Source organism: Triticum urartu, chromosome 7A, assembly GCF_056163025.1.
Source record: "Triticum urartu cultivar PI428250 chromosome 7A, HENAU_Tu73, whole genome shotgun sequence".
NCBI lineage: Eukaryota > Viridiplantae > Streptophyta > Magnoliopsida > Poales > Poaceae > Triticum > Triticum urartu.
In genome coordinates this window covers 728,152,790-728,176,291 of record NC_141879.1, presented here as the reverse complement: position 1 = coordinate 728,176,291, position 23,502 = coordinate 728,152,790, and the positions used below count along the sequence as shown (strand labels likewise).

The 23,502-nt window shown below is 45.9% G+C and overlaps 2 protein-coding genes across 4 annotated transcripts; one reads left to right on the top strand and one right to left on the bottom strand.

The window, feature by feature from the left end:
- The first annotated feature begins 1,742 nt into the window (after positions 1-1,742).
- On the top strand, positions 1,743-4,432 carry LOC147962325 (uncharacterized). The gene is made up of 2 exons (XM_087537180.1): positions 1,743-1,896; positions 3,336-4,432. Exon 2 carries the CDS (start codon positions 3,364-3,366, stop codon positions 4,351-4,353), a length of 990 nt encoding a protein of 329 aa, XP_087393306.1. The 5' UTR covers positions 1,743-1,896; positions 3,336-3,363; the 3' UTR covers positions 4,354-4,432.
- A 14,868-nt stretch (positions 4,433-19,300) lies between these two features.
- LOC125521309 (uncharacterized) lies at positions 19,301-23,397 on the bottom strand. 3 transcript variants are annotated; one of them, XM_087534990.1, is made up of 11 exons: positions 22,828-23,397; positions 22,152-22,586; positions 21,671-21,691; positions 21,533-21,597; positions 21,363-21,417; positions 21,006-21,042; positions 20,584-20,912; positions 20,370-20,501; positions 20,242-20,284; positions 19,860-19,931; positions 19,301-19,665 (listed from the first exon to the last, which is right to left on the bottom strand). In XM_087534990.1, exons 1-10 carry the CDS (start codon positions 23,392-23,394, stop codon positions 19,873-19,875), a joined length of 1,743 nt encoding a protein of 580 aa, XP_087391116.1. In that variant the 5' UTR covers positions 23,395-23,397; the 3' UTR covers positions 19,301-19,665; positions 19,860-19,872. The 3 variants fall into 3 exon arrangements, with proteins under 3 accessions (XP_087391116.1, XP_087391115.1, XP_087391114.1); XM_087534989.1 differs by having other exon boundaries at positions 20,182-20,284; positions 22,828-23,396; XM_087534988.1 differs by having other exon boundaries at positions 20,136-20,284; positions 22,828-23,391.
- Between the last annotated feature and the right edge of the window lie 105 nt (positions 23,398-23,502).

Below are 23,502 nucleotides of genomic sequence, written 5' to 3'. Positions count from 1 at the left end.
GTGGAGATGAAAATACAGTGAATAAATATGCGGAAATCTTCGACTGTGAGGTTGGCAGTTTTCCACTCAAATACTTGGGAATGCCTGTGAGTTATGCTAACCTCAAATCTTCCGATTGGGAGTTTATTGTTGGTAAATACCTAAAGAGGTTTGAGGCCTGGATTGGTAATGCCGCATCGATGGGAGGGAGACACACGCTGCTTGATTCCATCGTCACACAGATTTCTCTCTACCACATGTCTATGTGGCTCATGAATAAGACCTTCATAGAAAAGCTGGATAAACATAGACGTAAGTTTTTCTGGCAAGGGTGCAACAAAAAAAGAAGATACTATCTTGTTAAATGGAACAAGATATGTAGATCCAAAGAAAAAGGAGGTTTGGGTATAAAAGATCTTAGAAAGCAAAACATTAGTCTCATGGTTAAATGATGGTGGAAACTAGAGACGCAAAACGGACTATGGCAGGATATAATCCGGGCCAGATATCTTCGCAACACTTCTGTTGCTGAAGTTTCTCCCAAATTCTCCGATTCACCATGTTGGAAAGCTCTGCTCAAGATTAAAGACATTTATATGATGGGAAGGAAAATTGAAATTGGTGCTGGGAACTTGATTAGGCTTTGGAAAGATCCTATCTGTAACCACCCAATAAGCACCCTGGACAAAAGAGATGGGCTTAATGACGCTTCTATGTTCACACGTTGGCTTACCCCTGATTTGCGCAATCAATGGGAAGATATGCGTGGGGTAGTCAGTGAAATTATCCTTACTGAGAGGGATGATCGTATCTTCTGGGGACTCAACCAGAATGGCAAGTTCACCACTAAGTCGGTGTACAAGATGCTGGAGAAACCCCTGAGCGGGTGCCATTATAGATGGGTTTGGAAAGCCAAGATCCCTCTTAAAATCAAGATCTTTATGTGGCAAGTGTCGCAACACGCAATCCTTACTAGACAAGTGATGAGCAAAAGAAAATGGACAGGAAATCCCTGTTGCTCTTTTTGCAAACAGGTGGAAACAGTGCAGCACTTGTTCTTTACTTGCTCTGTGGCTAGAATTATTTGGCGATCCATTGGAGTAGCCCTTGGCACTGATAGATGCCCGTCGGATTACTGGCAATACTTTGTTTGGTGCCACAAATTCCTTCCTGGGAAGCAAAAGTTTTATACAGTGGGTTTGGCGGCCATGTGTTGGGCCATTTGGCTGGCACGCAATCGAGCTACTTTTGAAAAGAAACAAATCAATACTCCTTTTGAGATTGTGTTTTCTCTTTGTTCCTTTCTAATCTATTGGACAGGGCTTCAACATGGAGAGGACGCCAAGGATCTTCGCGCTGGGGCTGAGATGATCAGGGCCGGGACGATGCAGCTGATGAAGATGTGTGGTGCTGTCAAGCAATCAATCCATGGTGCCTGATGCTCTCTGGAGATGCGCTGGATGAGGAGATGACGGACGCGCGATCTCAACACTGCTCCCCCCCTCCCCAAGTTTCATGCATCTATGTCCTTGATATACTTTGGCCTGATCTTTTAAGAATGTAATAGGTTAGACGTTAATTTGTGCTATCCAGGTTTTCGCCCCATGATACTCGTTTCGACGGCGAGCGAGTATGGTGGGTTTCCTGGTAGTGCTAGAACTCGCTATACCTCTTTCCCTCCTCCTGTTATTCTAGTCTGAACTGGTTGTATTTTCGTTCTTTGCAATGGAAAGGGGTATAAGCCCGGTTCAAAAAAAAACAAAGCTCCACTCCACCATAGTTGGGGCTTAGAATGCCCTTTGTCGACCGGGAGGAGTCATAGCAGCTTGCTCTGCAACTGCACTGTCAAGTCAGCAAGCCATTTTCATGTGGTAGCTTGGCGTTGGTACCACTATCAACCAGATGAATAACAGCGAGGTACGTACTACTACCTCCGTCCGGGTTTATTGCGTAGTACCCCATGCATTAACTGCGTTGATCATTGCATTATGACTGCTCCTCTAGGAAGATTGTGTGGCCCAACTTTTCGCCTACCACCTCTTTTCCTGTTTAGAAGCTCAGCGTGTACCCACTACGTCCACAAATTAACAAACTCAACATGATTTTTATATCACAAAAAAATTGACTGTTCTAAATCGAACGTGAGATTCTTTTTGCATGGAAACTAAACGCCCGAGATGGCAAATTTTGTTGTTGCCATAAAACCGTTCGTTTTACCATGCTTAAAAATTGACATCAAACTTTTAGTATTTCCGTTTTTATAATATGTATTTCATTGGTTACATAGACCACTTAGATATAAGTGCGGGGCCTGTAAACCAGAATGGAGAGAGTAGTTTTAGTTAGGCTAGCTTTGCGATTCATTTGTTTGCTTCATTGACAGAGTGAATCGGAAGAAGCTAAGGTTGCTTGCTTGGTTGCCATGCAAATTGGTGATTGCCATGTTGAATGATAGTTGCATGTGCAAATGAGGCATCCCTCAAGTGAGTGACATTGGTAAATTACTAATTTGGTACAATGATCTTAGTGGTGTTCATAATATGTGCTACATGATGTGATATGTGATACGACAAATACGCCAGTTAGTAGTCTAGGCTTTGTATCCTATATGGCTACATTCTTGTATATTATTATTTGTTCATTGGTCGCAACAAGGGTGGTTATTTTCTATAATAACCGTTATCTGGTTCTTTAAGTGGTAGGATAATTAAGTTCCAAACACATGATAATCGGTTACCAAAATCTTAGTTGTGTAGTTGCCTGGGTGTTCAGCAAACAGCTACCAGCGATCCACCACCATCTTGGTAATGCGATTGTCAAAATGTCTATCAAACATACTCCCTTCTTCCATCTATATAGGGCCTAATGCGTTTTTTAAGACCACCTTTGACTATTGACAAGATTAATAATACATGACATGCACAATGTGAAAATTATATCATTGAAAGCTCCTTTCACACACGAATTTAACGGTGTGCTTTGTGTAAGTTGCATGTCATATATTATTGCTCTAACATTTGGTCAAAGTTAGCCTCGAAAAACGCATTAGGCCCTATATAGATGGAGGGAGGGAGTAGATCAATAGTGTCCATGTCACCACATGTACGACTAATGTAGTTATGCAGCTGTTTAGGTAGCATTTACCACCACAATTCAATATGTTTATGTTAATAACTAGCATTAACTTAAAATGTACATACACCAATTTATTTGGGACCATGCATGAGTTCACCATGCACGCAAACTAGTTGAGCACATACTATAAACAAAGAAATGTTAATACGCAAATAAAATAAATTCATAGATTTGACGAAGATCACACCTAAATGTCATTTTCATTGATATCCCTGGTGCAGGTTTGTTGCATTGGACATCCAATTAACAATGGGGACCTTGTTGCGACTATTGAATGAATGGGAGATCCAACTGCTTGTGCTTCTCAGTTTCATGCTACAAATATTCCTCTTTTTTACTGGCAGCCTTCGACGACGTGGCGCTAAGTTTCTTAGTGGCATCATTTGGATAGCTTATTTAGTGGCAGACATGGTAGCAGTTTACACCCTTGGTTTACTCTCAAAACAAGCGGAAAACACCACCCAACTGACAGAAAACCACCCACTAGCTTTCTTTTGGGCACCCTTCCTACTGCTTCATCTTGGCGGACAGGACACCATCACTGCTTTTTCCTTGGAGGACAACAGTTTGTGGTTGAGGCATTTGTTAAATTTGATAGTCCAAGTGGTCCTAGCCTTGTATGTCTTCTGGAAGTCTACTGCTTGGCGAAATGTGCAGATTCTTGTTCCGGGCATCTTTACGTTTGTTGCTGGAATCATTAAGTATGAGGAGAGGACGATCGCTCTCATGTACGGGAACTTACAAAACATCAGTGGCTGCAATAGTAATGAAGAAGAAAATAGGTTGACTCATCCAGAACTAGAGGAGGATGCTAGCTACTCTAGCATTATTTACTGGATTTACACTCTTCCAGATACCAGAAGGCTTCCGCGCAACAACTTGGACGAGAGCTATGCTCGATCACATCAAGTCCAACAGGCCAAGTTGGCCAAGTTGGTTGATGTTGAACTAGGTATCATGTATTGTGATGTCTATACAAAGGCTGCAGTGCTTCGGACAAGGAGCGGCATCATACTTCGGTGCACCTCTCAAGTATCAGCTTTCCTTGCCCTTGTGCTCTTCTTCACAGTTGGCAACAAACAGAGGTACAATAGAGTCGACATTGCAATCACATACATGTTATTTATGGGATGCTTTTTTCTGGAAGTTTGTGCAATGTTTATGATGGTCATTGTATCACCTTGGACGTGGGCTTGGCTTAAGGCTAATGTTAGAGTTGTGTCGAATATTATTGTATAAAGGTAGGTTACAATTGGATTTGGTTTTGAATTGTGTGTAGACAGGATAAGAGTTGTGTCTTAATAGGACACTTGTATCCTAGGCCTCTCATATATATCGGAGGTAGACGCACGATGTAACCTATGCCAACATAATAGCACGGACACACGGGGGGAGCCGGCGGCGTGTGCCGGCGCCGGGCGGCCGGGGTGTGGTATTGTGACAGTGTCACGGAGAGGAGCGCCTGTAGTCAGGCCCCGGGGATGTAGCCATGTCGGTGAACCTCGTTAACAAATCTCGGTGTCGTGTTTGTGTGATTGCTTGGTCCTCGGTAGATCGACGGTGCACCTTGAATTTATTCTAACAAATGGTATCATGACCAAGGTTACGAGGAGGTTACGGTTGTGTTTGATCTAGAGGAAGGAGCGGAAGAATCGAGTTGGTCGCGTGAGGTGATGAAAAGATTCGATGGATATCTGCTCGAGAAGCAATCGGATTACAGAGGCAGCGGCAGATCGGATCGGTTTGCAGCAGCAATTCTCGACGAGATATGTCACGGGCAGATCGGATCGGTTTACAACAGCGCCGCATAACGCATGGCCCAAGGCCCAAGCGTGCAGAAGGACCAGCAGCGGAGCAGCGCTAGGGAGAGCAAGGCGTAGCCTGGTGCAGCCCAGGAGTAGCGGCTGGCTGTTCAAGGCCCAACGAAGGGCGTGATCGAGGTGCGGCGCTCGAGGCTGGGTGCAGGCGTGTGATTGTTGATGGGTTGCGTGTGCAGATGTTGTGCAAAACCGAAGGAAAATCTGCTAATACATTCGTGATTTGTTAAAGAAAAAGAGAAACCGATCTCGTCGAGATTGGTGGCGTGCAGCAGTGGCGGCGAATCGATCGACTTGTTCGTTTACATCAAACGGCGAAGCAACAGTGCATGGGGAAGATCAGGCGCGGACGTGAGCAGGCCAGCAGGCCGAGGCGATTGCCCGATGGCAGGAGGCCTGGGCAGAGAGCAGGTCTAGCAAGGCCGCGCTGGTAGCAAGCGAAAGACGGGACAAGGAAGTTGTGCATGTGTGCGACAGGGTATTGACTACTGAGCGTGGTCATCAAAATCATGATTGGAAGCGTGAAAAGACAAAGAAGATGGAGGCTAGTCACATGTCGTGTAGTGGATGGAGTCTCTGTGTATTTAGGGCATCTCTAGCCGTTGGCCCCTCAGGACGCATAAAAATCGCCCCTTGGGGCGAGCCGGCGATACAATCGGCGCTGCGGGCGGTTTTGCGCCCAGTCGTTGCCCCCAGACGTCGAAATTGGCCCACTTTGCAGGTCCATATGGGCGAGAATAGGCCCATATTCGGCATGGTTTCGCCGTGTCTCGGCGTTCAATTATCAACACAATTATTTCTTATCACATATTTCATCACAGGAAAATCAAATACTTCAACAAAATAGTACAACAACAAATAGTTCAATACAAATTATATAGTTCAACAAATAAAAACTCGTATTTCATCACACGGCGTCCCCCTTGAGCCTCCATAGGTGCTCAATCAGATCTTTCTGCAGTTGATGATGCACCTATGGGTCTCGGATCTCCTGACGCATACTGAGATAGACAGTCCAAGTTGCCGGTAGCTGGTGATCAACTTTGGCTAGAGGACCCTGCCTGTAGTATGGTTCAGTGTCAAACACTGGGTCTTCTTGCTCGCTCTCGATGATCATGTTGTGCAAGATGAGACAACAAGTCATAATCTCCCACATTTGATCTTTGGACCAGGTCTGAGCGGGATACCGAACAACAGCGAATCGAGATTGGAGCACACCAAATGCCCGCTCGACATCCTTCCTGCAAGCCTCCTGAACTTTCGCAAAGCAGGCGTTCTTGCCTCCTGCCGCAGGGTTTGAGATCGTCTTCACAAATGTCGACCATCTCGAATAGATGCCATCTGCTAGGTAGTACCCCTTGTTGTATTGGTGCCCATTGATCTCGAAGTTCACCGGAGGAGAATGGCCCTCAACGAGCTTGGCAAAAATAGGAGAGCACTGCAGCACGTTGGATGTCATTGTGAGTTCCTGGCATACCAAAGAAGGAGTGCCAAATCCAAAGGTCCTGTGTGGCTGCCGCCTCAAGCACCACACTGCAACTGCCTTTGGCGCCTTTATACATCCCCTGCCAACCAAATGGGCAATTCTTCCATTTCCAATGCATACAGTCGATGCTTCCAAGCATCCCAGGAAATCCTCTTGTTGTATTCTGGGCTAGGATCCGAGCAGTGTCTTCCGCATTGGGTGTTCTCAAGTATTGTGGCCCAAACATTGCCACCACTGCCCGACAGAACTTGTAGAAACACTCTATGCTGGTGGACTCGGCCATGCGCCCATAGTCATCGAGTGAATCACTGGGAGCTCCATATGCAAGCATCCTCATCGCTGTCGTGCACTTCTGGATGGAGGTGAATCCAAGAGTGCCAGTGCAATCCATCTTGCACTCGAAGTAGTTGTCGAACTCCCGGATGGAATTCACAATCCTGAGGAAGAGCTTTCGGCTCATCCGATAACGGCGCCGAAATGTTCTCTCGCCATGAAGTGGAGCATCGGCGAAGTAGTCGGAGTAGAGCATGCAGTAGCCTTGGAGACGATGCCGGTTCTTTGCTTTCATCCGCCCCGGCGCCGAGCCACCTCGCCGCGGCTTTTCATTGCTCGCCAGCAGCTGGCCGAGGGCGGCGAGCACCATGAGATGCTCTTCTTCCTGGACGTCGGCCGTGGCTTCCTCCTCCAGCAGCGCGGCGAGCTCTTCCTCCTCATCCGAGTCCATCGCCGAGGCAGGAAAAACGCCGAACACCTTACGCTCGGTGGGCATGTACCCGCCGTTAAACCGCGCCTCCGCGGCCGGAAACGGTGGCCGGAAATGCCCAGCTGCTGTGGGAGGGGCTGCCGTGGCGAAGCGCTGCTATTTTCCGGCTATCTAGCGGAGTAGGGCAGCGGCCGTCGCTGGGATATAGCTAGTGGTGGCCGAGGACGCGGGGGGTGCGATGCGAGTCGGGGGAAGAAAACCTAGACTTTTCCGCTGTCGGTGTGGGCCAGGCGTGCTTTTCCCTAGCGCCGGAGCCCCCAAATGCTCCCCAACGCGCCGGGTTCGGCCTGTGACCGCCGGGCGGAAAAAAGGTCCGAACCAGCGATTTTCGGCGTCCTGGGGGCGCGACTGGGCCGTTTTTTCGGCGCCGGCGCCGAAAAAATGGCCTGGGGGGCCCTGTTGGGGGCGCGGCTGGAGATGCCCTTAAACAAAGCAACTCGTTTATGCTCTATGGTACACATGCATGCGGGAAGGCTAGCAATGCTGTTGTTTGGAATTTTCTTTGCTTCGTACGAGGATCGTGAAGAAGGATGACAACATGCACACTAGGTTGTGAGAGGTGCGCGGACAAGCTGCGGATGCACGCGGGACGACGTGCGCATAAGGTTCGAAGGAGTCTGGAGTGCATCGTGGCAGGATCGTGCATACACAGGGCGTCATGCAATGGACTGAGATGTGCGAGGCGGACATGACGCAGGGTGGAGCATGGTTGCAGTCGGATAATTTCGGCTGGGTCGGACTGGACTGTCTGACGGATCGACGGGGATGTCGGTCAAAGCAGAAGACGGTGATGACTTCAGCGACGACGACATAGGAGCGTGATGCCGATGATGGCCGACTTCTGGGGCGTGGAAACACGTGGTGCAGGCCTGAGGGCTTGTGCGACTTCGACAAGACTATGGCGCGGGGTTGATTCAAGGCAGTGTACACATGGGAACTTGATGTCGACAGGGCACGGGGTAGCAAGGCGCAGCTACATGAAGTCATGTTGAAGGTGGAGCTGGAGTCTAATGGACGACTTCACTCTGTGCTGATGGAGGGGCTACGGTGTAAGACGTCGGAGAATCAAAGCCTATTTCAGCGGGATAGCGAGAGACACGTGGATCGGACTGGGTACCAGTGGTCTGATGGAGACGTGATACTCGGCATCGGTCAGTGATGATCGATGGTTCTCTGCAGTGGGGGTTGAGATAGTGTGGGCTAGCTACCCAGGAGACTCGACCAGGACAGCAGAGGCTCGACGCGGTGATAGCGGCGAGGCGTGCGGTAAGCACGGGGCACAAGGACAGACCAAGGCACTGGCGGTCAGGCATGTGCTCAGACAAAGTTGTGCAGGGGTGCTGAAGCAGTGTTGACGAGTACCAGATTCAAGTTGGTGACTGGGTCTATCGGTGCTAGTTGATGGACAGGAGTTGACCATGAAGAATCTGAGAAAGTGGCGGAAAGTCTGAAATTGTCAAAAGCTGGGAGAGTACATGGCCGTATATTCCGTGGTGTTCAGTGCACATGGCAAAGTGCGGATGACAAGTACAGAAGGAGGCGAAGTGTTATAGCTGTGGGACATGTCAGAAGACTATCCTGGAAAAAGGATGAGACAACTGCAAATTTGACTCGGGGTGACACAGGGCGACGGTGAAATTTCTTCAAGATTCAGACATGCAGTCAAGAAATAGCGGTGATGTTGAATTCAGGTAACTCTTATATGTGGCATCCAATATGTGAGCTGTTCACTTTCATGCAGACAGTGGTTGATGTGTGATGGCGTTGAGCGGATACTCCGAAAGTTAGAAGCACAAGGTAGAGTAATGAGGAATTTAATTTTGCTTGGGTGTTGACTGTGAAGAAGACGAGAAGGGACTAAAGTTGCAGGTGGAGTCACATGGAGTCTGGGAGTAGCAACGGTGCTCATGGCGTATCTTAAGTCCAATGTACATGGAGGTTCGGCGCATTGATGAATCCAAGGTGGTGGAGAATATTCGCCAAGGTGAAGTTTGTTAGAGTTGTGTCGAATATTATTGTAAAGGTGGGTTACAATTGGACTTGGTTTTGGACTGTGTGTAGACATGATAGAAGTTGTGTCCTAATAGGACACTTGTATCCTAGGCCTCTCATATATATTGAAGATAGACACACGATGTAACCTATGTCAACATAATAGCACGGGCACGCGGGGGAGCTGGCGGCGTGTGCCGGCACCCGGGCGGCCGGGGTGCGGTATTGTGACGGTGTCACGGGGAGGAGCGCCCGTAGTCAGGCTCTGGGGATGTAGCCATATCGGTGAATCTCATTAACAAATCTCGGTGTCGTGCTTGTGTGATTGCTTGGTCCTCGGTAAATCGATGGTGTGCCTTAGATTTATTCTAACAGCTAAGAAGTGGGTTCGGCTCACTCGCATGTCCTGGACGCTTTTCTCCGGTAATACTATTGGATGGCCAGAGGAGAAGATGTTGTGGTCAAACAACATGGGCCAGTACAATTTTCTGATCTATGTGGGCTGCGAGGAAAAGCCAAGTACTCCGTCCATGTCGGAACGAGTGATGACCAGGATCAGGAAGATCACAAAAGCAGTTGGTGCTGGAGAGGACAAGTTGTTTTGGTTAAGCAAGTCATTAGATACGAAGTACGAGGAGGTGGATGCGGATATCACAGATAGTTTTCAGAAGGAGATTGAAGTCATTCTCCAATCCCCTTTCGGAGGAGGACCGAGTAGGCTGTGGCAACATCTTAGTGTGAATAACATGGCAAGGGAATTTTCTAGAGATTTTAGTGCAGTCATAATCAATTTAAATATATATATATCAACAATAATACACCTCAGTGAGGTTTCAAGTGTTTTTTTTTGGGAAAGGGGGATTCCCCGGCCTCTGCATCAGAAAGATGTATACGGTCATCTTATTAACTAAATAAAGAAGTATCTACATGGTTCCAAAGGTCTCCAAAAGTAATAAAAAAGTACAGAAAGCTCACACAGAGCCAAAAACAAGGCTAGAAACACCCACTAGCCAAGACAAGATGCCACAGCCGGCCAGCTCAAACTAGATAGGGAAACTAAATACCTATCCTATTACATGACCGCCATCCAAACCGGTTGAAGATATCCCGAGCGACCATCTCCCAGCGGAAAGACCCAGTAACCAAATGCTCCCTGGCCTCCGTCTGGGTGAGTAGCGACCACGAACGGATCAGAGCCGTAGATCGGAATATGACCTGCAAAAAATGTATACATGATATTCTGTTAAAGACCAAATCATTTTTGCAAGTCCAGATAGTCCACAGCAAAGCACAAACTCCAACTCGAATATGTCTCGCTAAGCCAGGCTCAATCCCATTAAGCCAGGTCCCAAATAACGCATTAACAGAATTCGGTGGATTGATATTAAAAGCAATATGGACTGTCTGCCAAAGTACCTTGGCCAACGGGCAATCAAAAAAGAGGTGTTTGATAGTTTCATCCCGTTCGCAGAAACTACACCTAGTAGGTCCTGTCCAATTATGCTTTATCAAGTTGTCCTTAGTTAAAATAACTTGTTTATGGACAAACCACATAAACACTTTTATTTTCAAAGGAACTTTGACATCCCAAACATGTTTAGACGTAGGAATGGAGTTCGAATTAATAACATCAATATACATTGATTTAACCGTGAATACTCCAGACTTACTCAATTTCCAGCATAATTCATCGGGTTGTTGTGAAAGCTGGACATCCATCAGTCTCCTAACTAGATAGAGCCATTCTTCCCAACGATTGCCCGCTAGCGTTCGTCAGAACTGGATATTAAGGGGGGTAGATTGAAAGACCGATGCGATGAATACCTCACGTCGTTGAACAATGTGGTACAAAGACGGATATTGGATGGCCAAGGGTGTGTCGCCGAGCCAAGTATCCTCCCAGAAACGTGTACTCGAGCCGTTTCCAATAACAAACTTCGTCCTATTAAAGAAGGCCTGTTTGACTTTCATCAGGCCTTTCCAGAAAGGCGAATCGGTCGGCCTGACTGTAACCTGGGACAGAGTTTCTGTCTGGAGGTACTTGCTGCGAAGGATCTGAGCCCACATAGCATCAGTCTCCGATGAGAGCTTCCACAGCCACTTGCTAAGAAGACATTTATTCTTAACTTCTAGATTCTCAATACCTAGACCCCCTTGGTCTTTCGGTCTACAGATAATATCCCATTTAGCAAGCCGATATTTTCTTTTAAGCTCATCACCCTGCCAAAAGAAACGCGATCTATAGAAGTCCAGTCTCTTCCTAACACCAACTGGGACCTCAAAGAACGATAGGAGAAACATTGGCATACTCGTAAGCACCGAATTAATCAGGATTAATCGACCTCCGTATGACATGAGCTTACCCTTCCAGCAGCTCAGTTTCTTCTCAAATCGGTCCTCGATGCACTTCCACTCTCTGTTTGTCAGCCTACGATGGTGGATTGGAATCCCCAGGTAGAAGAAGGGTAACTCTCCCAACTCGCACCCAAACAATTGCCTATAAGCATCCTGTTCATCTTTGGCCCTACCAAAACAGAACAACTCGCTCTTATGAAAGTTAATCTTTAACCCGGTCAATTGTTAGAAAAGGCATAACACGAGCTTCATATTTCTAGCCTTGGCCAAGTCATGCTCCATGAAGATGATTGTATCATCAGCGTACTGAAGGATGGATACACCTCCATCAATAAGATGAGGTACCAATCCACCTACTTGACCATTTTCCTTAGCCCTTCCTATCAAGATTGCTAACATATCCACCACAATGTTAAACAGGATAGGGGACATCGGATCTCCTTGTCTGAGGCCTTTATGTGTCGGGAAATAATGACCTATGTCATCATTAACTTTAATTCCCACACTACCTTTTTGCGTAAATGATTCAACCTGTCGGCGCCAGGCTTCATCAAAACCTTTCATACGCAATGACTGTTGGAGGAATGGCCATTTGACCTTATCGTGCGCTTTCTCGAAATCCACTTTAAAAATTACTCCATCTAATTTTTTAGAATGGATTTCATGAAGTGTTTCATGCAGGACGACCACCCCTTCAAGGATATTTCTGTCCGGCATGAAAGCAGTTTGGGACTGTTGCACCACAGAATGCGCAATCTGTGTGAGTTTGTTAGTCCCGACCTTGGTGAAAATTTTGAAACTAACATTGAGGAGACAGATCGGCCTGAATTGCTCAATTCTCACAGCATCCGTCTTCTTAGGAAGCAGTGCGATAGTCCCAAAATTCAAGTGAAATAATTGAAGTTGTCCAGAGAACAGATCATGGAACATATGTAGTAAATCCCCCTTAATAATGTGCTAGCACTTTTTATAGAACTCTGCCGGGAATCCATCCGGTCCGGGAGCCTTATTGTTTTTCATCTGTGCAATAGCATCAAAAACCTCCTTCTCCGAAAACGGGGCAACCAAAATATCATTATCAGCAGCTGATAGCTGAGGCACATCCTCAGTCCTGGACTCATCGAGGGACACACAATTATCCCCCGGAGGTCCAAATAAATGCTTATAATAGTCGGTAATGTATGTTTTTAGGTTATCCTGACCTAAAATAGTGCCCTCGTCTTGCTCAAGCTGAAAGATGCGCTTCTTTCTGTGCTTGCCGTTAGCTATCAAATGGAAGAACTGAGTGTTCGCATCCCCTTGGACCACTTTGCGGACTTTAGCACGCAAAGCCCACTTCAATTCTTCTTCGCGAAGCAATTCTTTCAGCCTCTTCTCCGCCTCATTTTTAATCTGAAGCTGAGCTGGCGACAAGATATTGACTTCGGCCTGTATGTACAGGGCCTGTATAAGAGTAAGGAGTCTATCCTTTTCAATCTTATACTCACCACTGAGGTGCTTAGCCCAACCCCGTAAGAAACTTCTTAAATGCCTAATCTTATTCTGCCAACGCTCTATCGCATTCTTGCCTCCTACACCTCTATCCCATTCCCTGGCGATCAAGTCCAAGAATTCCTCATGTTCAAACCAAGACATCTCGAAGGAGAAGGTATTCTTGTTACCCACATGGTTCGGCTCTCCTGAGTCGACGAACAATGGGGTGTGATCAGATATTCCCCTCGAAAGAGCTTGCACCGTAACCAGAGGGAACTTTTGTTCCCACTCCACGCTCGCAAGTACTCGATCAAGTTTTTCATAGGTTGGGTCTGGTAGAGCATTAGCCCAGGTGAACTTTCTACCAGAAAGCTCTATCTCTCTCAGATCCAAGCTTTCAATAATGGTATTGAACATAAACGACCATCTGCCGTCAAAGTTATCATTGTTCTTCTCCTCTCTCCTCCTGATGATATTGAAATCACCTCCAACTAAAATTGGAAGCTGTTCTGACCCACAGATTCGAACAAGGTCCGCCAGGAACTCCGCTTTAAGCTCAGGCTGCGCGGCACCATACACCGCCACCAAAGCCCAGTTAAACCCATCTACCCTAGACCTGACTCGAAACTTCACCGCGAAGTCTCCCATCACGACACTTCGGACTTCAAGCAAATCGCATCTCACACCTAGTAAGATACCACCCGATCTTCCTCGTGGAGGAAGGCAATGCCAATCGAAATCAATACCACCCACAAGAGAAGAGAGAAACTGGGACGCAAAGTTATCTCTCCCTGTCTCCGATAGAGCAACAAAATCTAACCTCTGCTCTAGAGCTGTCTCAGCTAGGAATCTTCTTTTAGCCAAGTCCTTCAGACCTCTGTTATTCCAAAAAATTCCTCTCATAGTTCATCATGGAATTTTTTAGTAACTCGCATCTTAGCACTCCTACGAACTGCGGAATCGGGATAGATCTTCCGTTTCCACTTACGCTTAGGTATACTAGGCTCAGTCGCCCTGTCCCCATAACCAGTTTCGCCTATATTACTAGCCTCATTCTCTAGGGGTACATCATCTTCCTCAGAGTCATGAGTAGGGGGTGCTAGATCCGCACACAGATTATCGAGCACTCTAACCCCTAACGCATCAATCTCATCATCATTCATTGGTTTAACTGCTGCAAGATTACGAATAGTCTCTAAGACACGTTCCGCCTCCAAATCTAACATATCATTGACCGAATTAGTGATCTCACTACCCGTTGCACCTAGTGAAACTCCTAACTGGTTTGCATTATTTATAATCTCATCATTAGAAAAATGCAATAAAGAGTTAGATATGTTGACGGAGATACCAGAAGATGATGCAGCCTCCTGAAGCTTGGCCGCCCTCATAGCGCACCGCTGCTGCATATCATCCACCTCCGGGAGCTCGTGGATGCGAGCACTCATTCGTCTCCCGGTCGAAACGGGATCCGGGATCTCGCCAAAAGCCACAACCTCCTCCCTAGTCAAACCTGGCGATGAGTCCCTCAAAGGGTCAGCCGAGGTTACCAGAGGAGGCGGCTGCGGGCTCCCAAGCCCCACAGACAGGTGCCCCACGCCGTGGTCCACTGCCACCGGTGTGGGCAGAGAGGGGATGACGGGGGCCGCCTGCCCGCGTCCTCCACCCGCCCCATCCGCTAGTGCAGACGGAAGAGCTGTCGGCGAAGAAGAGGCGGTCCTCCAGACCATCGGGGAAGAAGGAGGAACCAGGGCCTCCTGCCCCAGCCCCTCCCCCAACGCAGCAGATGGCGCAGGTGTAGCCGCCTCCACCGGAGTGGCAGGAGCCGAGGCCACCTGCCTCGGGCTCCCTCCCCCGGCGTTGGCCGACCCCAACGTGACCAACGTCACCGGCGTCGGGATATGGCGGGGAGACGTCAAGGCCTCCTGCCCTGACCCCCCACCCCCACCACCAGCTCACAGGTATCCATCCGCACCGGCGCCTCAACCACCAGATGAGGCAGGGAAAGAGCAGCGACCTCCGGCTCCCCCACCCCAACTCCAACCAGAGTCCTCGCCGGTGAGGCCCTCACCAAGTGTCCAGAACCGCCAGCCCCCTCAAACTCCAACAGAGGCAGCGTATGCTCAAACAAATCATCAGAATCCACCCGGTCACTCCAAAGTCTAGGTGGCGCTGATGCTGGGTCAAAAGACCCGAATCGCAACGAGGTCATAGGCACCGATGGCGATGCTGCCGGCTCAACCCCGGTCCCCTCCCCAGGCACCTGAGCATCTGGGCGAGACCCGTTCGACCCCTGTCATGTCGGCTCATCGGTCTGTGGCCCATTGGCTCCCGCATCTCCATCACCCTCATGCATATCAACATCCTTCCCATTAACCGCATCTGCAAACAGATCTGTGTCCTCAAACTCAATATCTAGGGGGAACACCTCACCCCTATAGGTCCAGTTGACCACATCAGGCACGAATTCAATATCCAGAACACTGACTAAAATCCGGGCTACCCCATGAGCCCGAGTGAAAGCCATATCAACTCTTTCCGTTTTCCCATCCAACGTACCCAAACTGGCCACAACTCGAACATCCTGTAAAGGCTTAGATGGGGCGCCTATAAACCGCAACCAGACCTGTGTAAGCGGCTTTCCCTTAGGCTCCACCTTCGTCCACTCGTGGAACTCTAGAATGCCCGAAGTGCCAGGAACTCTACACAAACCAAAGCTCAACAAACGCTGCAAGTCATCCACCGTGGGAAAATCGACCTTATAAACCTTATCCTCGAGAGCCACCAACTCCCACCGAAAGTCCCCCGGAGCCAGCTCCTGAAGCCTCTGCACGATCTGCGTCTCAGTCACCTCTCCCTGGGTAGCCTTCACAACCCCGGTGGTCAAGCTCGGGGTTTCATCCGGAATCTCTCTCGCGGCCGGTGATTCAAAAAACATAAGCTCAGCACAATAGACTCCATACACAGTCAGTGACGGTGCCTGGTCACGCAAGAACGGGCACTCACTGGAGGGATGAGCCGGCTTGCCGCATGTCTCACATAGCTCGGCCACGCACTCAGCAATGAAATGACCCTTCTCCCCACAACGGTAGCAAAGCATCTTTTCCTTTTTGCGCGCATATTTGGACGGCCTATCAGCATCAGTCCTGCCGGTATCCTCAGCCATAGTCCCATCCTCAGGAATCTCCGCACTGGCCAAAGCAGTCACCACCTCCATCGCCTGAGGAGGAAGTTCAGTGGGCGCATGGTGGGGCTCTAGTGCTGACGCCGTATGATCAACAACTGTCTTAGGCGGGGGTGGTCGGCGGTACCTCCCACGGCCTCCTCCCCGACCTCCGCGATGGCCCCGAAAGCCACCTCTCTGACGGTGATCTGGGCCTGAGGCTCCCTCAACAAAACCGCCTGTAGGGCCGAGAAACGGTCTCTCCGCCGACCCATCGCTCTGCCAGGCATAGCCACGACCTCCTCCCGTGGACGAGGAGCCACGGTGCCGTCCCTCACCATACGCATTATACCCATCATACTCCCACTGGCTTTGGGGCGGATCATAGGGGATGTGGAAATAGTTGCTTTGGTTGGTGTCTGCCGGAAACTATCCAATTATATGATGTACCTCCTTGCTACACACCCTGTTATGTTGCAGGTCACTGCAACCAGTGCCAAATCAGTACTACAAGGCTTTCGTAAGAAGTTTATGATGATGATGACTGGCAGCATCAGCAAGCCTGTGGTTCTACAAAATCTCAAAGAGTTGATATCGAAGGAGGATTCCAGGTTGTCTTTGCCCGAACCATGCAAAGAAACATTGGAGGAGATGAGAGATATGTGGGTGAGGATCATCATATATGCCGCTGGCAGGTCGCGGCCAGAGACGCATGCGACACAGCTGGCCAGAGGACGGTTATTCCTTACCTTCACTGGCTGCTCTTGGCACACAAAAATCTTGGGTCTTCCACGTCCTTTCCAATCGAACTTATTAGCCCACCTCCAAATTTTGGGCCTTACAGTGATGTACGAAGTTATGCCTTTGATTTTCGCCAAAATTGACAGCATATAGATGCCATCATCTGAGGTAAACAAACATATAAATGCATATACAAACCCTTTCTCATATACTCATCTATCAACATATAAATAGCATATTATCCAATTAATTTAGCTTTTACCATCAACCACATATATTTGCTTATCTAATGTTATTTATTTTGTCTATTGTTTCTTTCCTTAGATCGGTTCCTCATGGCACATAGAGAGAGCTCGGGGGTGACATGTTCCGCATGACCCAACTTCATATATTATCCTATGTTCACACTTCCCTGCAATGTTTCTACTACTAAGCTTGATGATTTTGCATGATCTTCATTCATGCCTTAGTTAATCATGGCTACACAGTTGTTAATACGGCTACTTACTTAAAGTACATGTTGGATAATTAGGCAATTCATGGTTAATTCCATAATGTAAATCATGATTAAAGCAACCTAGCGTGTGTATCCAGCATGCTAGATTATTTAAACAACATGAACAGCAACATCACACATGCATCAATCATAAGTTCATAACTAAAAATAGGTCGGGTCATGTCGTACCTAGTGGTAGTTTGCAAATGTGGTAGTTATAGCTGCTGCAGAGGCGAAGCTGTTGGCAAAGACCGACCAAAGCAGACATTTACAGAGACGGTGGTGCGCAGCATCACCTGACTTGGATCTCAAGAAAAACTCATTAAAGAAGACATAAAGAGAAATGCTTGATTGATAATATGTCTTACAATAGTTGTCGGATGTGAAACACGATTATAAGTATGATTAACAAGGAGATGAATTGTTGTCTCATTCACTCGCTCGATCGCCTTGTTCGCTCGATATTGGTTGACCGTTCGACAGATGGCCAGTTGACCAGTCAACTTTTGAAAAAATAAGGAAAAAAATCTAGAATTCAAAAAATCTTCATGAAAATTGAAAGAACGTCAACAAACTTCAAACATGTTCATGAATTTTTAAAAAGGTTCATCAATTTTTAAAAATGATAATCAAATTAGAAAGAGTTCGTCGATTTTAAAAAAGAAAGTTCATTAAACTTGAAAAAAATTGATCGAATTTGAAAAAAAAAGTTCACGGAATTTTAGAAGTTCATCTATTTTGAAAATATTTCATCAATTATGGGAAAATTTTCATTGATTTTGAAAAAAGTTCATTGACTTTGAAAAACAATCATCGGATTTGGCAAAAAGTTCATAGGTTTTGACACAAAGTTCATCCGTTTTGGAAAAAAATTCATCAATTTTGAAAAAAGTTTATTGAAATTGAAAATGTTCGTCATATTTGAAAAAATCACCGGTTTTGAAAAAAAGTTCATTGATTTTGAAAAAAGTTCATGAATTATATAATCAAACCATCAGCATGCGTGACAACTGGTGCGTCGTTTGGAGAGAACTAATAGTTTCCACGACTAACCATCAAGTCATTGTTTCTCTCGTCTCTCAGATCATCTAGTCGATCGAATCCAGTGGAAGAATATTTCAACCACTCTTTCATCATATGGCTTTCTCATCCTGAAATTTTACACACATAAGCCTCACATCCTTGTTTACTTGTACAATTTTTTAGATTTTTTTCGAAACCAAAGTTTTATAATTTTGAATTTTTACAAAAAACGGCCTCCATCCATAACGCCATTCTCGACCACATAGACTTAACCTTGGCCCCATTGATCGAGATCGTAAACTAATCTATCGTGGAACAGCTCATTAACGGTGCATGTGCCCCGGCCGGCCAGCCATAATATCTTATGACAAACACGAGGTTGCAACAGCTAGCTCATTAATGTGCATTGAACCAGGTGGGCTCTGACCCCTCTCCAAGTAAAAAACTGTGGTCTCATGTCAAGAAAAGAAATGCCATCTGGATCCGTTGTTGTCATCTACTCTATCCGTTCCTAAATAGTTGTCTTTCTATAGAGATTTCAACAAATGACCACATACGAAGTAAAATGAGTGAATCTATACTCTAAAATATGTCTATATACATCCGTATGTGATAGTCCATTTGAAATTTCTAAAAAGGCAAATATTTAGGAACGGAGGCAGTAGATACGACTTCTGGTGAGGCAGACGGGAGCGTACATAATTGGACAATTAGGCCATCGTTCTGCAAGACTTGGTCACTTGGATAAAAAGGACGAAAGAAACAACTAACATGCACATTAGTTAGTGTAATCGGAGTTAGGAGCAGGCAATTGGGTGTTAGGATGCCAAAGGAGAGCCTATTGGACCAAACATAATTTTGAGGGTGCTGTGGAAGATTGTGAGGACAACAAAATATCTAGTGATGATTGTTAGTGTGTGTTCTTTATACAATACATATATATTCCACCTATCACAGCTAAGTTTATCTCTGTCAGACCTTTCCCCTCCAAATCACTGCTTTCCTCACCCTCTTTCTGCCGTAAGGTTTACTTTGTCTCTTCTTCTTAGCCCTAATCAGCAGGTATCGGTGCATGCAACGCCGGGGACGGATGTCTTGGATTTGATATTCTAATATGTGTCGCTCATACTGAATGATCATCCTTGCCGCTCATATCGGACTTCCATTTCGGCCTTGCTATCAACAGGTTCTTCATTATGGATCTCCACCATTGATACTGCTGAACCATGTCCAATGATAACCCTGATACATAGAGTATGTGCTTCAGTTTACATGCAAAACATCATATAGATGGCGAGAATTGTGAAAAATAGGTGGCAGGGAAATGAAAAAATAAATAAAGCTAGCACTGAAGACCATTATTTTCCACCTATAAAACATAGTACAATGTAACAATGCTAGGCAGTAAAAAAGACAATATCAGAAATATCGATTACCTTCTTGACCCCATCAAAGCGGCGAGACCACGGACACCTTGATGACAACCAATGTGAAGAATTCTCTCAAGCCTGGAGAATATGAATCATCACTAATTACTTTCCGGTTACGTTAATTGTATCGAATGGGAGACAACATTTTGAAAATAAAATTGTGTGACACGAGCATCTCAAGTGATGCGCGTGCTAGCATTAGTTGAAACATGTGCAACGACACATGTTAGGTGTGCCAAGTTTGTGAACGTCGCAAGGACATACTCCTACAGTGCCGATTACCTGAAATTAGTCAAGCTCCACAAATGAACGATGCCGTTTCTTGTACCTATAATTACAAGTGGAAGTCTGGGATGGGAAACAATAGAGACAACTGGAAACATGAAACCTTTTAGTGTCTCAATACACATCTCTTTCCGCAGGTCCCATATCTGGTTGGAACAAACAAACAAGCATGTGTTATTTTTAATGTTATCTGCATAATACATTGCTGCCTGTTTTAGTGAAATAGCAGACCTTGGCAGTCATATCCTCAGAGCCAGTAATCAAATACTGCTGATTATCACGCGTGAAGAAATCTATGCAGTTCACTTCGTCCAAATGCCCGGACAGAGTATACATAGACCTGGAAGAATCAAGGCTCCAAACCTGAACACCAAACAAACGAGTTTGCAATCAGTTGGTCTAGAAGAAAGCCAATTTTCGGTTAGCATAAGAGAAAAGTCCGAACCTTTGCTGTGTGATCTCTTGAAGCACTAGCAAAACTGTTGGTGTTCCATGGGTTAAATGCAACCTGTTTTACAGTATGGGAGTGTTCCATAAACGTTCGTCTGCACTCCCAATCCTTGTCCCAGTCCCAAAGCTTTATTTGTGCATCAGATGATGACAGCACATAAGGCTGCGTAGGATGAATGGCCATCGATTCAAGAAATCTATCATGAGCACGGAAACTATTGACTTCCTGCACATCTGTTTCATAGTTGTACACATGGATAAATCCTTCGTGATATGACCCAGCCAGAAACCATTGACGCCGTTCAATAAATTTAACAAGACAACCTACAGTGAGAATGGTCATCTTATCAGCATATCAGTGTTTTATGCAAGAAACATAGTTATGTTAATAAAACAACCAGAGATTTCATATCATGCCTGATGATCCTGTGACTTTAACCAAAGCAAGAAATTTCTGCCAGTAAATACAAATGAGCCCTTTGTTAGTCTAACAATGCAAACAAAAGCATGGTACATTTGTCTATAAAAATTTAGCTTTTTGTGATGACCCATCAAATGTATCCAGAAGTGGAATATCATCACTAGAAAAGAGATGTATAGTGTGACGGTTTTTCAGGTTGATCAGAAAAGCTTTTAGCATTTTATTATGGCTTACGTGGAACAACAACAAACTTATCTTTTCCTCACAGAAAAATATCAGCAATTACCAGTAACTTTGTATGTTGAGATGTTAATTCGACTGGTACTAACTGCTGAGAAACTACAGTAACCTGCCTGTGTGTCATAGTCCCATAAACCAACACGTCCGTCGTAATGACCAGTTATAATCCTGTGAAGAGAACAAATTTAACGCGTCATAATCACATTCAACGTACTCAGTTGAAAGAGGTTTAGCCATTCTAATGCCTATAGGTACTATACACGATACACACTCTATCACTCACCATGGCTCTGTCTGGTTTGCATCCAGGGAACACAATGCTGCATGGGTTTTCTCCACGAATGTCATCTGATCGAACAAACTCTGGTAAAATTATACAATCCAAAGGTTGAAAGATCTATGAAGAGAAAGGAAAACAGACCTTAAGTAAAGGTGGAATTGCCTGTTACATCGTGGATGCATGAAGAAAAAGAGAAACAAAAAGAAGCATAAGTGCATATCAACCCGCTTTCCAAGCAACAGTATTTCATGCCACAAAGCAATTGGTCTCTCGAATGAACTCAGCTGAGATCTAAACTGGCCTTTCCAAATTATATTAAACAAAATAAAATAGATCATATATCGTACCGGCCTAAATCTCACTGAATTTAGGTGGTTCTGTTGGCTATTCATTTGCTTACTTTTTTCCGAAAATGGGAATACCCCGGCCTCTGCTTTCTGACAATTTCTTATACGCTAACCATATTGCTCCGCCAACCCTGTCCAAAACCAGGACAGGCGAGGCAAGCAAACATGCCACATGAGCAGGCGGTTCTATTCTTTCAAGTGATTTACATACTAATGTGGTCTGTACTACTTCTCATTTATCCCCATCGGGCAACTGCTTACTAGAACCAACTTACCTCACATGCCGTCTTTCCTTCGGGTGCATAAACAACTTTGAGTATCACATTATGCACCATATTCCCCGACTTTGTTGCTTTCTCAAAATATTGGTCACAATCATATTGGTTTCTGAAAGGCTTGAGGCGCTCATCACCAACACTGTTCTGAAGGACAAAATCAACGTCTCTTTCTTCTGGTAGGTTTTCCCTTTTATCCGTTGTCACAACGAGAATGTAGGTGGAGCTCGGGGGGACAATGCCATAGAGTGGTAGACTTAGAAAGAGCCTCCTTTTGTCCATGAGCATGCTCTTCTCCATAAGCTTAAACCGCACATATTCATCTGTGTAGTTTGTTAGGTACAGTGAGCAGGGGATCAACTTGTTGGGTTCGAAGGTGAACCAAAGCTCGGGCGGGTGGATGTCAAGAAGCTTGCTGGAGCCTGCAGGAATTACCTGCAGAGAGAGAACTTACCCGTTTAACATTTGCATAAATTTCCTGAAGAAAGGGTAGCTATTGTTTATGTTCGTTGGGTTGCATGCATGTAACTTAACTAATGAGATTGTACTGCAGATACTCATAGAAAGAGATATTTCGCCAAGCGCACCAGTTTTGGATTGTCTAAAACATCGGTGTTCTAATTACAGTACCATACTAAGCCTCCTTTATGCTTTCATGCATATTGAGTAAGCTCACCTCAGAGACTGTCCCTTCTGACCCTGCGTGTGCAGATAACCGTGGCACATTAGATGCCCCTTGATTTCTCGGATCATTCGTACCCAAAACTGCTACTGGTGCAAGTGATGTATGCTTTGGTACTTCAGATAAGTGTGGGGCTTGTAGCTGTCTGTCAAAAACAACATCCAAACTCACCTCATCAACCAAGTTTCCTGCCTCTTTATCGAACATATATGTAGTTATATCCCCAGCTGCAAGACCATCACTCACTTTAGTGTTCCGAATAATTAACCCGCCAGCATGCCATGGTGCCTTCGTATGTAGTTGCAATGTTATGTCGATACTACACTTGGATCTCGGTGGCACAATGTCTCTGGTTGGATGTACGCAATATGGCAGGGGGGACGTTGTTTGGATATTGAAGGCTATACAACCATCTGTTTCATTGGTTAACTGTAATGAGCATGCCATCTGCTTGTTCAGGTCAAAAGGAAAATGTAGTTCGAGTGGCTCAATTCCAAGCATATCATCCTCCAAGTAAGCACTTATCTGAGAGAAATGAGCAAAATACATTACCATGGACATGTTTAATCCATGCATACCATCTCCTAATTAAGAAGTATTTTGAGTCATGCAAGAATATGTGTTTAAAAGTTTGACAATAATGAGGGGAGCTCCTTCCTATAAAGTTTT

Excerpts from the sequence above, each read along its gene's own strand:
- LOC147962325 (XM_087537180.1), top strand. The coding sequence starts at position 3,364 with ATGGGGACCTTGTTGCGACTATTGAATGAATGGGAGATCCAACTGCTT.
- LOC125521309 (XM_087534988.1), bottom strand. The coding sequence starts at position 23,388 with ATGGTAATGTATTTTGCTCATTTCTCTCAGATAAGTGCTTACTTGGAG. Across the intron at positions 21,418-21,532 it reads GCAAACCAGACAGAGCCATG|GATTATAACTGGTCATTACG; the intron begins GTGAGTGATAGA and ends TTCTCTTCACAG. Across the intron at positions 19,666-19,859 it reads GCTTTGATGGGGTCAAGAAG|GGTTATCATTGGACATGGTT; the intron begins GTAATCGATATT and ends TCTATGTATCAG.